This window comes from Diorhabda carinulata, chromosome 7 (assembly GCF_026250575.1).
Source record: "Diorhabda carinulata isolate Delta chromosome 7, icDioCari1.1, whole genome shotgun sequence".
NCBI classification, from domain to species: Eukaryota; Metazoa; Arthropoda; class Insecta; order Coleoptera; family Chrysomelidae; genus Diorhabda; species Diorhabda carinulata.
In genome coordinates, this window is record NC_079466.1 from 24,881,743 (window position 1) to 24,900,575 (window position 18,833).

General features: G+C 30.2%; 1 protein-coding gene across 1 annotated transcript in view; it reads left to right on the top strand.

Moving 5' to 3' along the window:
• Positions 1 to 17,288: 17,288 nt before the first annotated feature.
• The window catches only part of LOC130896618 (uncharacterized), a 64,759-nt gene continuing 63,214 nt past the window's right edge, over positions 17,289 to 18,833 (top strand). The window contains exon 1 of the mRNA XM_057804819.1: positions 17,289 to 17,585. Coding sequence (XP_057660802.1) covers positions 17,498 to 17,585 — 88 coding nt within the window. The 5' untranslated portion in view covers positions 17,289 to 17,497. The remainder of the gene's footprint in view (positions 17,586 to 18,833) is intronic.

Below are 18,833 nucleotides of genomic sequence, written 5' to 3' on the forward strand. Positions count from 1 at the left end.
AATAGTATTAAATCGAAAAGATGTTATTGAATTGACAATAAAATTCCAAAATGTTATTTGAAATTGTTCTTATGTCAATGTCAATTTATGAAATGTTGTTGATAATAAATATTCTGAATAAGATATATATTATTATCATGTAAAATATGTCACTCTAATATCCATAAATCAATTCCTTGTTTTTATAGGTCGTTTAAAATAGTTATAAGGTAATTAACATTATGCAATACGGTAATTAGTCCAGTTAAATTAGACTGCGAGGGTGAAAAAAATTAGCATAGAGCTAAAATTTGGTATGAATGTTCGAAATTGGATTATAAATGAATGATAAAAAGTTCGAATCGATTCCGTATTTAAAAAAAATTTATTTGAGGTTAAAGTTTAAAATAATGAAATTTTTACGTTTTTCGAAAAAACGGCGAGGTTTATCGTGAAATTGTATTAGACAAAAATTGTAGAACATAAAATTATATATAAAAAATGTTAATAAATTTTTTTCGTAAATGCCACCGTTTCTGAGATATAACGACTTTTGAAATGTTCAATTTTTTTTCGATGAATTTATCCGGACTAAAATGGAGAATGACTTGGTGTATATTTCCACGCACTGCATTATGTATAGTCTAGTGTAAAATCGGCTTAATCATTACAATATTCGTCCCAAAACCCCAAATATTTTAACCGGAAATCCTAAGCTTTTAAACCAAAAAAAAAAAAAAATGTCACGGTATCATTTAGTAACGGTATAAATTTCTTTAAATCGTTATTATGTGTTACGAAATGAAATTTTTATGTTGCAATGTAACTTTTACGTTAAATTGTTTCTTAAAATATAATGTAATTGTTATAGTTGCCACTACCGATACTATCTGACCAAATATATCGTTCGTATTTACTAAGTCGGTCAAGAAATTAGACGACAAAAACCCTTCCGGCAAAATAATATTGATAAATAATCGTAAATAATGATTGTGTTTTAAACAAAAGCGTTATAAATATTACTGTTATTTTTGTAATCGATATTTTCTCACGTGCCCATCTCTATTTCATCCCGGGCACGCTAAAAACAACGAAGCATTAAATATCATTATTTATTTTAATAAAAATATACAATTAATTAATACAAATATTGTTTAATTTAATAAAAAATAATTTTATTTATGAAAATCTTCAAAATAATCCTATTTTTTATAATTATGTATCTTAAATATTATTCGGTTACTTACGTAACGACTCGTTTATTACTAATTTATTGGTTTCGTTTCGGCGTTGTCAAATTAATAGGAAAGTATGGAAGTTACGGTCATTTTGAGGTCGAAACTGTTTCAGTTGATCGAACAAATAACGTATTCAACATTGATCAGTTTATTTTTGAAATATTAAGTAATAAAAAAAAATCTATTCAATTTATTTTCGTTCATTTTCAAAGGTATTTCATCTCATTGATTTTATCATTTAAATCGACTAGACACGTTTTAGAGATGTGTCAGCTACGCCATCTCAACTTTTAACTCTTAAAAGGTCAATTACGCATTACAGGAAACTGTAATATATGACGAATGTGCGTGGAGGAGCCATTTTCTTTAGAGATGTTATTATATTTGTAATTTATGTAAATGATATCAATTAACAGTTTGAAAACATCAATATTTAGTTGAAATAAGTTGATAACTACCAAATTATTTGTTAATGTGCGTACATAGAAAGTGAATGTTTATTATAGTGAATTAATTTATTACCGGGAGGATACGAAATAACTAACAGCTAGTTTTGTGGTAAAAGGGAGAAACTGAAAGTGAAAAAAATTAAATTTAGGCGTGGTGATATGATATTATATAAGTAAGTGATTTGTTTAGCTAGATGTGTAATTTCGGAATGACATTTTTATATAATTATATTTGTATATTTTGCATACTTTTGTATTACTAAATATTTTAACGAAAGCTGTAGAAAGTTTCATTTGACGCGGAACCATGTGGAGAAACGAGATCTAAAGATCAATGAATGATGGAAATTTAATCGTAAAAGTGAACTTGATCCCAGATTTGGATCATGACAAGTTTAATCATTGACATATTTACGAATTGACAATTTTAATAACTGACGTAGTAGAAAAATAACAGATCGGGATATTAGTTAATTAGAACATTGATAAATTTGATAATTGACAAATTTTAAAATCGATATTTTGATAAATTGACAAATTGTAAATTGCAATTTTGAAAATTGACGTATTTTGGAATGAACATTTGTAAAAGTTGTTAATTTTCGAAAATAACAATAAATTAATACATTTGACAGCTGGATATTGACATTTATAAATTTATCTGTGGGAGAATTGACAAATTTTGAAACTAGTAAATTGAGAAATTTAGAAAAATTGACATTTGGAAATCGTCCAGCTTTAAAACTGATCTATGCGAGAATTTTTAGTTGACAATTGGCATTTATAAATTTATTTATGTGAGAATTGACAAGTTTCAGGATTCGAAACTTAATATATTAGGAACCCGAAAATTGACGGTTGACAATTTTAAAAAATTGAAAAATCAAAAATTGATACTTTTGAATTGTATAGATAAACAAATTTTGGAACTGCTAATATCATAAATTGCATATTTTAAAGTTGATAAATAAGAAAATTTAAAAATTGGAAACTCAAAAATTGACATTTCTGAAAAGTTGCGAATTTTAGCAATGGATACATTTCAAAATTGTTAATCCCTAAATTCGACTTATTCAAAAATTCAGTATTAAAAATTCCAAAATTAACAATTTTTAAAGCTCAAATTGTAGAAATAGACAAAATTGACATATTTTACTATTGACAAATTAGAAAATCTGGAAATTCTAGAATTGACAATTTTAAAAACTAGAATTGTAGGAAACGATAACTTTTGAAAACGATAAAATCACTAATTGACATATTTAAAAGTTGACAAATATAGAAATTTAAAAATTGGAAGCTCGATAATTAACATTTTTAAACACATTTTGAAATTGATGACACCAAAAATTGAGAAGAGGATTGAAATTTTGATCATTGACATTTTTGAAACCTCAAATTTTAGAAACAGGCATAATTGACATATTTTACAGTTGATAAATTCGAAAATCTGAAAATTCTAGAATTGACAATTTTAAAAACTAGAATTGTAGGAAACGATAACTTTTGAAAACGATAATATCACTAATTGACATATTTAAAAGTTGACAAATGTAGAAATTTCAAAATTGGAAGCTCGATAATTAACATTTTTAAACACATTTTGAAATTGATGACACCAAAAATTGAGAAGAGGATTGAAATTTTGATCATTGACATTTTTGAAACCTCAAATTTTAGAAACAGGCATAATTGACATATTTTACAGTTGATAAATTCGAAAATCTGAAAATTCTAGAATTGACAATTTTTAAAACCGGAATTGTGGGAATTGGCAGATTTTGAAATTGACAAGTTTTGAAATACAAAATTCCAAAAATTGACAATTTTTGAATTCTTAAATTGTAGAAATAGACGTAATTGACATATTTAGAAATTGACAAATTTGAAAACACGAGAATTGACAATTTTTGAAACTAGAATTGTGCGAATTGACATTTTGAAATGGTCAAGTTTTAAAATGCAAAATTTGATGAATTGGCGATTTTGAAGGTTTTGAAATAGACATAATTGACATATTTAAAAGTTGACAAATATAAAAATTTTAAAATTGGAAGCTCGATAATTGACATTTTGAAACTGATGATATCAGAAATTGAGAATTTTGAAAATTAAAATTTAGAACATTGACATTTTTGAAAGCTCACATTGTAGAAGTAGACAAAATTGACATATTTAATGGTTGTAAAATTTTAAAACTCGAGGATTGACAATTTTTAAAATTGGAGATGTGAGAATTGACATATTTTGAAATTGTCAAGTTTTGAAATTAAAAATTTCAAGAATTGACAATTCTAAAGGCTTAAATTGTAGAGATAGACATAATTGACATATTTAAAAGTTGACTAATATAAAAATTTTAAAATTGGAAGCTCGATAATTGACATTTTGAAACTGATGATATCAGAAATTGAGAATTTTGAAAATTAAAATTTAGAACATTGACATTTTTGAAAGCTCACATTGTAGAAGTAGACAAAATTGACATATTTAATGGTTGTAAAATTTTAAAACTCGAAGATTGACAATTTTTAAAATTGGAGATGTGAGAATTGACATATTTTGAAATTGTCAAGTTTTGAAATTAAAAATTTCAAGAATTGACAATTCTAAAGGCTTAAATTGTAGAGATAGACATAATTGACATATTTAAAAGTTGACTAATATAAAAATTTTAAAATTGGAAGCTCGATAATTGACATTTTGAAACTGATGATATCAGAAATTGAGAATTTTGAAAATTAAAATTTAGAACATTGACATTTTTGAAAGCTCACATTGTAGAAGTAGACAAAATTGACATATTTAATGGTTGTAAAATTTTAAAACTCGAAGATTGACAATTTTTAAAATTGGAGATGTGAGAATTGACATATTTTGAAATTGTCAAGTTTTGAAATTAAAAATTTCAAGAATTGACAATTCTAAAGGCTTAAATTGTAGAGATAGACATAATTGACATATTTAAAAGTTGACTTATATAAAAATTTCAAAATTGGAAGCTCGATAATTGACATTTATAAGCACATTTTGATACTGATGATATCAGAAATTGAAAATTTTAAGGATTAAAATTTTGAACATTGACATTTTTGAAAATTCACATTGTAGAGATAGACAAAATTGACATATTTAAAAGTTGACTTATATAAAAATTTCGAAATTGGACGCTCGATAATTGACATTTTGAAACTGATGATGTCAGAATTTGAGAATTTTGAGAATTAAAAATTGTATTCAAAAGTTGAAAAATAAGAAAATTTAAAAACTAGAAAATTGACAATCTTAAAAAATTATCTATCTAAAAATGGACATGTTCCGAAATTCGCAATTTCATAAAATTGAAAAAAGCATAAAAAATTAAAAATTTCTAAATCAATAATTCGAAAAATCGACACATTCGTACATTATAATTTTGAAAATCGACTCGCTTGACAAATCAACAAATTCGATAATATAAATATTGAAAAAAATAAATCATTAATGAAATATTTGACTCTCTCATTAACGAAACACCAAAAGGATACGAATTCAATTCCTTAATTATTCAAACAATCGTAAATATCCTTTTGCACACGTCAATTTTCGTTGCCTGTATAATTTTAACCTTCATTCAAATATATTGTTCCTTAAAGCACCGCCATTTTGAACCTTATTCGTACCGCTCTCTTCATGGTCACACCATAACATGGAATTCGGCTCTAGGTGCCGAACTAATATTTCACTTTTACATTAATTTAACCACGACACGTATATAAATATATAAACACGCCCAATCCGTAGTTAAAGGTTGTTTATCGATATATATCTTTATATATATATTGATAATTGAATATTTTGTTCCGAAGCAAAATTAACGAGCTCCGCAGACACGATAGATCCATGACTAAGTCGAATTTTAACAAATTTTCGACGTGGCATTTATGCAATTATCCATTTTTCAAATACACAATTTAGTAAACGGTGATTTTTATATGTTATTTCGACAATTTGCTAAAAATTTCACACATCACTACATCGATAAATCGTGTCATCGACACACAGATGGCGCTGCCATTGACAAATACATATGACGTTTACGAAGTACCAACTGTCGGATAACTGTGACAGTTTTTTTTTGAAATAACGGATTCGAAACGACTTCGTGTGTTGATTTATCGTTAATTTATTGGTTATAACTAATCGTTATCACAAACAACAACGTGTTGATAATTCGGAACAATGTTTGGTCATGTTTGCACGTGATAATTCAGATTTTTTGTGACAATCGATGAAAAGTGGATGCATCACTTGATTCTGGAATCAAAATGATCATCATCTGATCGGATTACGGCCGATAAACCACGTCCGAAGCGTCCAAAGCCACAACAGTCAGCTGGGAAGGTTATTGGTCAAATATTTTGGAATTTTGTAGAAATAATCGATAGCGAATATTACGTAGAGTTGTTGGATGGTTTGAATGGAAAAATCAAGGAAAAACGTCGAAGAAAAACCCATTAATTCACCAAGACGATACACCGATTCACAAATCGATGGCAACTATCGAATTGGTGGTACATCATGCACCGTATAGTCCAGATCTGGTCCCCAGTGACCACTGGCTATTGGTTGGTCTCCAAAAAAAATGCTTGTTGGTAAGGAACTCAGCTCAAATGAAGAAGCAATTGCTGAAACTGATTCTAATTTGAGGTTAGAGACAAATTCTTCTACACGCGTTTAAATTTGACAGTTGACGTGTGTTTTAAGTGCAGCAACTTTTGTATGGAAGACGATGCATGCATGTAGACGCCCCAAAGAGGTTGTCACCAGCTTAGAAGCTCAATTCCATTTAACCTTCGATCGTATTCAAGGTCACATTGAGTCCTTTCGATTTGATTGAGTTATTTCACCAGATTCTCCCTCAAAGGAGTCGTCTTGGTGTTTGGTCCACTTAACCTCAACTGCAGTGGATCAGAAGGAAGGAAACGACGCAATTCCACTTAACCTTCGATCGTATTCAAGGCCACATTGAGTCCTTTCGAGTTGATTGAGTTATTTCACCAGAATCTCCCTCAAAGGAGTCGTCTTGGTGTTTGGTGTACTTAACCTCAACTGCAGTGGATCTGATGGAAGGAAACGACGCAAATACACTTAACCTTCGATCGTATTCAAGGCCACATTGAGTCCTTTCGATATGATTGAGTTATTTCACCAGAATCTCCCTCAAAGGAGTCTTCTTGGTGTTTGGTCTACTTAACCTCAACTGCAGTGGATCTGATGGAAGGAAACGACGCAATTCCACTTAACCTTCGATCGTATTCAAGGCCACATTGAGTCCTTTCGAGTTGATTGAGTTATTTCACCAGAATCTCCCTCAAAGGAGTCTTCTTGGTGTTTGGTCTACTTAACCTCAACTGCAGTGGATCTGATGGAAGGAAACGACGCAGTTCCACTTAACCTTCGATCGTATTCAAAGCCACATTGAGTCCTTTCGATATGATTGAGTTATTTCACCAGAATCTCCCTCAAAGGAGTCTTCTTGGTGTTTGGTCTACTTAACCTCAACTGCAGTGGATCTGATGGAAGGAAACGACGCAATTCCACTTACCCTTCGATCGTATTCAAGGCCACATTGAGTCCTTTCGAGTTGATTGAGTTATTTCACCAGAATCTCCCTCAAAGGAGTCGTCTTGGTGTTTGGTCTACTTAACCCCAATTGCAGTGGATCTGATGGAAGGAAACGACGCAGTTCCACTTAACCTTCGATCGTATTCAAAGCCACATTGAGTCCTTTCGAGTTGATTGAGTTATTTCACCAGAATCTCCCTCAAAGGAGTCGTCTTGGTGTTTGGTGTACTTAACCTCAACTGCAGTGGATCTGATGGAAGGAAACGACGCAAATACACTTAACCTTCGATCGTATTCAAGGCCACATTGAGTCCTTTCGATATGATTGAGTTATTTCACCAGAATCTCCCTCAAAGGAGTCTTCTTGGTGTTTGGTCTACTTAACCTCAACTGCAGTGGATCTGATGGAAGGAAACGACGCAATTCCACTTAACCTTCGATCGTATTCAAGGCCACATTGAGTCCTTTCGAGTTGATTGAGTTATTTCACCAGAATCTCCCTCAAAGGAGTCGTCTTGGTGTTTGGTGTACTTAACCTCATTTGCAGTGGATCTGATGGAAGGAAACGACTCCATTCCACTTAACCTCCATCTCCAAGTATCACACGTGATTCCCACAATGTATCGGGTTGATTTAGTGGATGTTTCATTCAGTTTACGTCATTAATTACCTAATGATATTTTTTTCAACAGTTTACTTGGAATAGATAACTAATTTACGTTTTTTTTTTAAGTTAAATACTCAATTATTGCATTTTTTGTTACAGATAAGTGAATATTTTAGTCAGAAATAATTTGCGGGGTATTTTTTAACTTTTAACGACTGAAAAACAATTTGAATCGAGACAGAACAAATATAATATTATATGAACCCCCCAAGAAGCTGTTGGACGTTGTTTCAAGGACATGAGGATGCAGAATCCTTCGCACCAAGGGTTAAATGATACCTGAGCTCTAATTAGCAATCAGGGTGTTGTTAAATACCATGACAATTCCTTCAATTCACCTCGAGGTACCACGGAACCCACTACCTCCAAGACATCGAGAGGTATAAAGGATTAACAGCTCTGGATCCTTCACCAAGGGCTATCAACACGAATAGGTCAATAATCCCTTGTAATAGGAGGGTTGCAGTTGGATGTGAATCGACCCCATGTCGATTCAAAGGAAAAAAAGCTGCGGGATTCAATTGGCGCGGTGACTAGGATTATCGAACGATTTCGGTTCTGGGTTTGTTGTGATTATGTTTAATTTGATGTTGTTGTTGTTGTTTTTTTCTTCATTGTTGGTGATTCGATATTTCGTTATTTTACCTGTGATGTGTCATAGTTAGTACGTGATTTTGACATTTTGTAAAAGTAGATAAACTTTTTGATAATCAATCAATAGTTTTTTTGACATTTGACCTTGAATCAGCAAAACGGTGAATTTTATCATAAAAATACATCAGACAAAAATTGTAGATCATAAAATTATCTACAAAAAACGTATGGATACTTTTTATCCTACGAGCCACCGTTTCTGAGATATAACGATTCAAAAAGTTGTAAAAGTCTTGATTGGTTTCACTTTTTACAACTTTTTGACTCTTTATATCTCAGAAACGGTGGCTCGTAGGAAAAAATGTATTGATACGTTTTTTATAGATAATTTTATGATCTACAATTTTAGTCTGAGGTATTTTTATGATAAAACTTACGGTTTTGTTGATAATCGCGAAAAACTCATTTTTTTATGGGAATTTATGTTTGTATATGTATTTTTTTGACCTTTGACCTTGAATCAGCAAAACGGTGAATTTTATCATAAAAATACATCAGACAAAAATTGTAGATCATAAAATTATCTACAAAAAACGTATGGATACTTTTTATCCTACGAGCCACCGTTTCTGAGATATAATGATTCAAAAAGTTGTAAAAGTCTTGAATGGTTTCACTTTTTACAACTTTTTGAATCGTTATATCTCAAAAACTATAGCTCCTAGGAAAAAAAGTATTGATACGTTTTTTATAGATAATTTTATGATCTACAATTTTAGTCTGAGGTATTTTTACGATAAAACTCACCATTTTGTTGATAATCGCGAAAAACTCAGAAATTTTTAATTTTTAATACAAGAAAATATTGTGCGTGTTTAAATTTCGGAAAAATCATCGACGTATTTTTTTTTTATAAATAACGGTTATTCACAAAATTATTTTTTCTTCTCAACCGACTTTCTAGTCTCAATTTTCTCACATGCTTTCTGTTTAATGATCTATTTCAATAATAATTAACAGATAATAATATTTTCTCGACATTGTATATGAGTTAAAAATATTTCAATTGATAAATCGTGAAAATTATGTAGAATAATTTTTATAAAACAATTAGATAGTGAGAACCGTTATCAAGATCAAAACTTTTCGTAAAATTCATTGTATAAACAATCTATACAAATATACAGGGTGTGTACGTATAGTACACTGCGGTATAAGCTTTAACGATGGCATCCTCTAATGTTTTCCAACTAATTTGGAACTTCTGGAATATTTGGGGATATTTATAGTGAACACACTGTTTACACTACACCCACACTCATGATTACACTCTCTGAAGCGCGTTCAGTAAACCGAGTTAAGTGTAGTGTAAGGGTTGGTGTAGTGGAAGTGTAAAGCATGTTATTGAATGATTAGAATTCGGTGAAATATTTCATTCTAAGGCTCAATTTCCATACTTAGTTAGGGGACTTATATTCTAATTTTAGGGCTCAATTTCCATACTTATTTAGGGGACTTATAATCTCATTCTAAGGCTTGTTTTCCACACTTATTTAGGGGACTTATAATCTCATTTTAGGGCTCAATTTCCATACTTAGTTAGGGGACTTATAATCTCATTCTAAGGCTCAATTTCCATATTTATTTAGAGGACTTATAATCTCATTTTAGGGCTTAATTTCCATACTTATTTAGGGGACTTATAATTTCATTCTAAGGCTCGTTTTCCATACTTAGTTAGGGGACTTTCTAAGGCTAGTTTTCCACACTTAGTTAGGGGACTTTCTAAGGCTAGTTTTCCACACTTAGTTAGGGGACTTTCTAAGGCTAGTTTTCCACACTTAGTTAGGGGACTTTCTAAGGCTAGTTTTCCACACTTAGTTAGGGGACTTATAATCTCATTTTAGGGCTCAATTTCCATACTTAGTTAGGGGACTTATAATCTCATTCTAAGGCTCAATTTCCATATTTATTTAGAGGACTTATAATCTCATTTTAGGGCTTAATTTCCATACTTATTTAGGGGACTTATAATTTCATTCTAAGGCTCGTTTTCCATACTTAGTTAGGGGACTTTCTAAGGCTAGTTTTCCACACTTATTTAGGGGACTTATAATCTCATTTTAGGGCTCAATTTCCATACTTAGTTAGGGGACTTATAATCTCATTCTAAGGCTCAATTTCCATATTTATTTAGAGGACTTATAATCTCATTTTAGGGCTTAATTTCCATACTTATTTAGGGGACTTATAATTTCATTCTAAGGCTCGTTTTCCATACTTAGTTAGGGGACTTTCTAAGGCTAGTTTTCCACACTTATTTAGGGGACTTATAATCTCATTTTAGGGCTCAATTTCCATACTTAGTTAGGGGACTTATAATCTCATTCTAAGGCTCAATTTCCATATTTATTTAGAGGACTTATAATCTCATTTTAGGGCTTAATTTCCATACTTATTTAGGGGACTTATAATTTCATTCTAAGGCTCGTTTTCCATACTTAGTTAGGGGACTTTCTAAGGCTAGTTTTCCACACTTAGTTAGGGGACTTTCTAAGGCTAGTTTTCCACACTTAGTTAGGGGACTTTCTAAGGCTAGTTTTCCACATTTAGTTAGGGGACTTTCTAAGGCTAGTTTTCCACACTTAGTTAGGGGACTTTCTAAGGCTATTTTTTCACACTTAGTTAGGGGACTTTCTAAGGCTAGTTTTCCACACTTAGGGGACTTATAATCTCATTCTAAGGCTTGTTTTTCATATTTACATTTAGTTAGGGAATAGAATTATATAAAATAAGTTTTATTCTTAGATCGCACATCATTTTCTGTCAAATTTTCACTTATAATTGTGGTAAAAACATAAATTCAAGATCGGTTCTAATTACGTAAAATTGCGTCAGTGAAAGTGAATTTTTGGCAATAACCAAAATTAATGCAATATATCGATATCGAGGAGGCATTTGATAGTGTGTGGAAACCGATTCATAGTTATATACCTAATTATGGAAATATAAGTTAAAACGACAGCAAATTGTATCTGAAATAAGGTCGAATTGAAACCAACTGTTTTATTAGTTAAACAATCATTAAATTCACACAAATACGAACGTTTATTTGGAAAGAATTAATTATAGTACAGTCAATTTTACTCTACGTATTTCTTTGTATCGTTAGGAGATTTCATCAGCTCGAACTGCACTTTTTAAAAAAATTCTTTTCAATGTGTACACTTCGGAAAATGACGTATTAAAAATCAATAATGGCTAGAGGGTTGCTACTTAAGTTTTGAGATGGTAACGGGTCGAAAAAATGGGATTTAATCGTCGAAATTTCATCATGCGATGATTTTCTATGGTTTCGACGAGACTTGGAGCAACGGCAGTGCGTCAAACAGCTCGTTTTGACTTCCTAATTCAACGATGAGTTTCGTTAAGTTGATTTGCTGTTAAAAAAGCGAAATACCGTTGTCATTGGTACTAAATTTGGAGATTTTATGGTACCAAACAGTTTACGTGTCAAACAATTGATTTTAGTGAAAAATATTTGCACTAATCACTTCACTTTACTTCAACTACACTTATTTTATATATAAAAAATGAAAACTCAATTTTGGTTACGTCTTTTTAAGGGTGATGAATCGGAAAGGGGTGGGATGATGATATTTCGTCGAATTTTGTATAATCAAAGTCGATTTTCTTGAAAATGCTGGGGCGAAAGCCACCCCTTAGATGATAAAAATTTATTTTTTTCAAAATAATCATGTAGATCGATAGATTGATTAATTGTAAGCAACTTTTATTCTACAAAATTTTTTTCTAAAGTTGGTACTTTAAGAGTTATTTAAGATCGAAACTGTTCATTTTATTTTTTTATTTTTTCATAAATAACTTGATAATTTTTCATTTTATCAACAAAATCATTAAGAACAAAAATGTTGTTAATAAAAAAACAAAGAGATTCGTTTTTTAAGGACCTCTGTAAATTCAATAATAACTAAATTATTGCTCGTTGAAATGGGGATATTTTTGGGGAAAACCTTTAATCTCGAATAACTTGAAATTTATGCAATTTTTGAAAAAAACTCAAGAGATATTTTTTAAAGTACACAAAAAAACCTTTAGAATGATCACTGTCAAAAGTCTTTTGGATAAGATTTGACTAAATTATAACAAAAATAAGGTTCCTAATAATACACTCGTCATTACCTGGCTCCTGGCCTATATATAATTATTATAATCATAATATCTGCTTATAAAATTAAAAACAAAGTTTCAGAAGGTGTTTTTACACATATTAACCATAATTAAAAATCTTTTAGGTTAGGTTTGATTACATTATAAAATTTTATGTATTTAATTCCTTTTATTGGCCAATCGACACATAAAAAACCCATTTACAAAAACAGATGATAAATTTCGGTCAAATTTTGAATATGATATCGATAACTTTCACTATTTTTTTCATTTTTCATAATGCATACTTAATTGAAAATAAAAACTACAACCGAAAAACTAAATTATAATTAAATCAAATCATCGAAACTCGATAATGACGTAATTGATTGATTAAAACATCTGTTGTTGAAGACACCAAAAAATTTTTCAAACAATTTACGGTCAATATTTAAAAGTGAAGCCCCGCCCTAAATTTACTCCATTTCAAATCCTTTCAGGGGATTTTGTTTCCCCAACCGCGCGCCGTAGACGATTGCGAAGCCCTCTGATGCTGCAGCACAACGCCGACTGATATTCAAGCGTCAGTCGGCGTTGTGTTACAGCCACGTAAACGTGCCCGCCATAATTGATGTGAATTATCGGAAAAGGACGAAAATTTGTCTTTTCATAAGACCTGGTTCGACGAATTGACTGAAATCGGTAATTTGTGGGGTTTGAATACCTGTGCGCGAAATAAATTCGATCCGTTCGTTGCGAACGCTCCGACAAGTGTGTGACTACCTTAACGACGTAATATTATACTCATTGTACGTGTGCGGATTCTTCTTCTTGACTTTACGACGTTTCTATTCAATTTCTTCTGTTTTTTTTTTCTATAAATTTCGTCAGTTAGTTCAATGTTTTCGATGTCGAAATTTACACAATAATTATTGAAATTTTTGATGTCCTTATGTATATATTTTGATTTTTTATAGGTTCAATATGTTATATAGTTATTGAACGATGACCATATGGTTGATTTGTACGAATAAATTAATAAAAGAAATTGCAAAAACGAAATTAGCATTTGGTGTTGGTAAATTATTGAAATAATTGTTAACTGCAATATGGATCGCGTTCTACATTAACAAACAGATATTTTTATCGCGATAAGCAGGTAAAAAATCAAGAGAGGTAAGATCGGGCGATTTAAATGGCCGCTACATCAATCCAACAAGTTTAAATTTGGTTATACAGAAATCTGGAAGATTTTTTATATTAAAATGTTTCAAAAATTGTTCAAATTCTTAATTTCCACGGAAAAAATGTTGAGTCATAGATTTTTTCCGTCTTTATCTACATTATTTCATAGATTTTCAGTTTGTTTGTATCTCGAGTTTGTTTAAAATCTCAGTGACGATAATTTTCGAAAAATATTTGAGTAGTACCATAAAATCATTAGTATTTATATCGCGTAAACAAAAATAGAACTTGGATATTTTTAATTATCTCATTTTATCAGATTTCTTCAAATATTTTGCGCAAAATTGATGGAATAATAATTTTTCCACAATAACAAAACTGAAATTTACAAGTGTCATAAAGAAATATTATAAATATCGACTAGACAACAAACAATTTTCAATGACAGCAAAGAATACTTGTACATACAAGTATTTTGATAAGATTGATAAGGAATTGAATGAAACGTTAGTTCCTGGTTGAATAATCGCGGAATTGAACTACTAGATACCTGAAATACCTGGTCCAATAAAGGAAACACAAAAATTTTTGGACGTAATCTCTTTGTAAGCCCCCATCGATGTTCATTGTTGGAAAAACTATGACCGAAGAGAATTTTTTCGAAAAATGATGCTTGCCGATGGAACGGAACGGTCTTTAGGTTTTTTTAGAGCCTTTTCTCCCTTCCGATTCCATTGCTTTGATTGTTCTTTTGCTTTGGGAGCTGGACCTCCAAAGTCGACTTTATAGCTGTGAAATACTCGTTGGAAACATTTTAACAACGATGTTTTTGTTCCATTATGAGTAAACGTGGTGTGCAGCTTTCTCTCAAGTCCCAATTTTCACTTTTTGAAACGCCGTCTTCATCATTTTTGGAGTCTTCAACTGGTTTGGTCGATCATTGCGTTGCTGATCTTCGTATTTCGTACGGTCTCGTCGAAACTAATATTACTTACTGTGGGGACATCCTCGTAAGATGCCAAGAACTTATGACCGAAATAAAGCGAAAAATAACTAATTGGAGGAAGTTAAAATGGATTTAAGAATGTTTTGACTGAAATATTGTCGAAATAATGCAAAAAATAACTAATTGGAGGAGGTTAAAACAGATTTGAGAATGTTTTGACTGAAATATTGTCGAAATAATGCAAAAAATAACTAATTGGAGGAGGTTAAAATAGATTTGAGAATATTTTAACTCAAATATTGTCGAAATAATGCAAAAAATAACTAATTGGAGGAGGTTAAAACAGATTTGAGAATGTTTTGACTGAAATATTGTCGAAATAATGCAAAAAATAACTAATTGGAGGAGGTTAAAACAGATTTGAGAATGTTTTGACTGAAATATTGTCGAAATAATGCAAAAAATAACTAATTGGAGGAGGTTAAAATAGATTTGAGAATATTTTGACTGAAATATTGTCGAAATAATGCAAAAAATAACTAATTGGAGGAGGTTAAAACAGATTTGAGAATGTTTTGACTGAAATATTGTCGAAATAATGCAAAAAATAACTAATTGGAGGAGGTTAAAACAGATTTGAGAATGTTGGGACTGAAATATTATGAAAATAATGCAATAAATAACTAATTGGAGTGGGTTAAAACAGATTTGAGAATATTTTGACTGAAATATTGTCGAAATAAAGCAAAAAATAACTAATTGGAGGAGGTTAAAATAGATTTGAGAATATTTTGACTGAAATATTGTCGAAATAAAGCAAAAAATGAATAATTGGAGGAGGTTAAAATAGATTTGAGAATATTTTGACTGAAATATTGTCGAAATAAAGCAAAAAATGAATAATTGGAGGAGGTTAAAATAGATTTGAGAATATTTTGACTGAAATATTGTCGAAATAAAGCAAAAAATAACTAATTGGAGGAGGTTAAAACAGATTTGAGAATGTTTTGACTGAAATATTGTCGAAATAATGCAAAAAATAACTAATTGGAGGAGGTTAAAATAGATTTGAGAATATTTTGACTCAAATATTGTCGAAATAATGCAAAAAATGAATAATTGGAGGAGGTTAAAATAGATTTGAGAATATTTTGACTGAAATATTGTCGAAATAAAGCAAAAAATAACTAATTGGAGGAGGTTAAAACAGATTTGAGAATGTTGGGACTGAAATATTATGAAAATAATGCAATAAATAACTAATTGGAGTGGGTTAAAACAGATTTGAGAATGTTTTGACTGAAATATTGTCGAAATAATGCAAAAAATAACTAATTGGAGGAGGTTAAAACAGATTTGAGAATGTTGGGACTGAAATATTATGAAAATAATGCAATAAATAACTAATTGGAGTGGGTTAAAACAGATTTGAGAATGTTTTGACTGAAATATTGTCGAAATAATGCAAAAAATAACTAATTGGAGGAGGTTAAAACAGATTTGAGAATGTTTTGACTGAAATATTGTCGAAATAATGCAAAAAATAACTAATTGGAGGAGGTTAAAACAGATTTGAGAATGTTGGGACTGAAATATTATGAAAATAATGCAATAAATAACTAATTGGAGTGGGTTAAAACAGATTTGAGAATGTTTTGACTGAAATATTGTCGAAATAATGCAAAAAATAACTAATTGGAGGAGGTTAAAATAGATTTGAGAATATTTTGACTCAAATATTGTCGAAATAAAGCAAAAAATGAATAATTGGAGGAGGTTAAAATAGATTTGAGAATGTTGGGACTGAAATATTGTCGAAATAAAGCAAAAAATAACTAATTGGAGTGGGTTAAAACAGATTTGAGAATATTTTGACTGAAATATTGTTGAAATAATGCAAAAAATAACTAATTGGAGGAGGTTAAACAGATTTGAGAATGTTTTGACTGAAATATTGTCGAAATTAAGCATAAAATAACTAATTGGAGGAGTTTCATAGAGGTATGAGAATTTTGGGATCGAAGGACTGGAAAATGAATCAAAAAACGAATAATTGGAGGAGGTTAAAAGATATTTGAGAATATTGGAAGTGAAGGACTGTCGAAATGAGGCAAAAAACAAATAATTGGAGGAGGTTAACAGACATTTGTGAATAATGAAAGATCTCGAAACCTATTAGGCCAAATAGGTCTACAGGCAATAATCAATTTCATGTTATTCAACACGTTATTTTGTATCAAAACCTATTATTATGAGATTTAAAGATAAATCACACTATATATATATATATATATATATATATATATATATATATATATATATATGGAATATTAATTAACAAACAATTAAAAATATTTCCGACAATCGTGTAAATATTAATTATAACTTAAATATGTTTAACTATGTTTTAGTTAAATATAGTTAAATATATTAGGTAAAAATAATACAATCTATTTGACTCGAATATGATTTCTTATTGGTAACCTTGCGGCTTTCAGACCGCACCGAGTCCCACTACGGGCTCGATGAAGTGGAGGAACGCAAGGTTTTAAAAAGACGGAAATTGTAAAAAACCACCAGTCGCTGCACCGTGTACATAATATAGGGTAGTGTGTTACAGACCGACAGACGTGCGCGAGTCACTTCGAAAGTGACTTTGATTATGTTCAAGATGAATGGTGGATTAAAGATATTCTTGGTACTGACTGTTTTTTCTGTTGTTAACGAGGCTGTGAGAGTCGGAAGCAAAGGTAAATATATACTTATATACTTATAGCGTTGCAGAAAAATTTTTTTCTTTTTTTTTTCATATATATTTATGTATATAAATTTGGATATACGGGGGGTGCAGGTGTCTTTGTCTGATCTGATTTCTCGAATCGAGTCTGAACGAGATTTGATTTGTAATTAAGTGAAAGGACGAGCAACGAAATCACTTATACTGATATAAAAATACTGACGAGGACTTTTTGGGAATTAGTTTAATTAGAATTTGAATGGTCGAATTCGAGTGAAAACCGAAATTACGGCGATTAGGAGAACGTTATAGGCGTAGCACAAAAATGCGCTACCTTTTTCTCGTAGTTTCATAACTTCTGCAAAATTTTTGAAAATATTGGAATTTATATGACCAATTACTATTAAAAATAGAAGTACGACAATAAGATAGACATTATATAGTCGTAAAAAATGCGCAACCTTTTTTTTTAAATAATTTTCCAGATAATCAATTGATTTTGACAGAACGTTTTTCAAAAATTTCAATATAAATGATATTATTAATGGAAAATTCAAGCGGAAAACGTGTATTTAGAAAACAGTAATGGTAAACGAAAATGCGTTACCTTTTTTTTCAAATGATCTATATATTTTCATACAGTTTTCCAAAATATCCGATTTTGAATGAACTAATTCCAGGAAAAAAAGGACATACGGAAAAACATTATAGGCTCAAAAATGCGCAACCTTTTTTGATAATTTCGTATTGTTTACAAAATTTTTGGAAATATTGGAATTTATATGACCAATTACTATTAAAAATAAATGTACGACAATAAGATAGATATTATATAGTCATAAAAAATGCGCAACCTTTTTTTTAAAAAAATTTTTCCAATCACTTTTCCAGATAATCAATTGATTTTGTTTTTCAAAAATTTCAATATAAATAATATTAATGCAAAATTCAAGCGGAAAACGTGTATTTAGAAAACAGTAATGGTAAACGAAAATGCGTTACCTTTTTATTTCATAATTTTACTATTGACTCTTTTAAATTACCAATTTATCTCTCCTAAGTTTTCCAAAATATCTGATTTTGAATGAACCAATTCCAGGGGAAAAAGGACATACGGAAAAACATTATAGACTCAAAAATGCGCAACCTTTTTTGATAATTTTTTAATTTTCAGAAGAGCATTTGTTTTTTACGAAATCTTTTGAAATGTTTAGATTGAATGACAAAATTAAAAAAAACAACTTTTAAAGAAACATTGAAA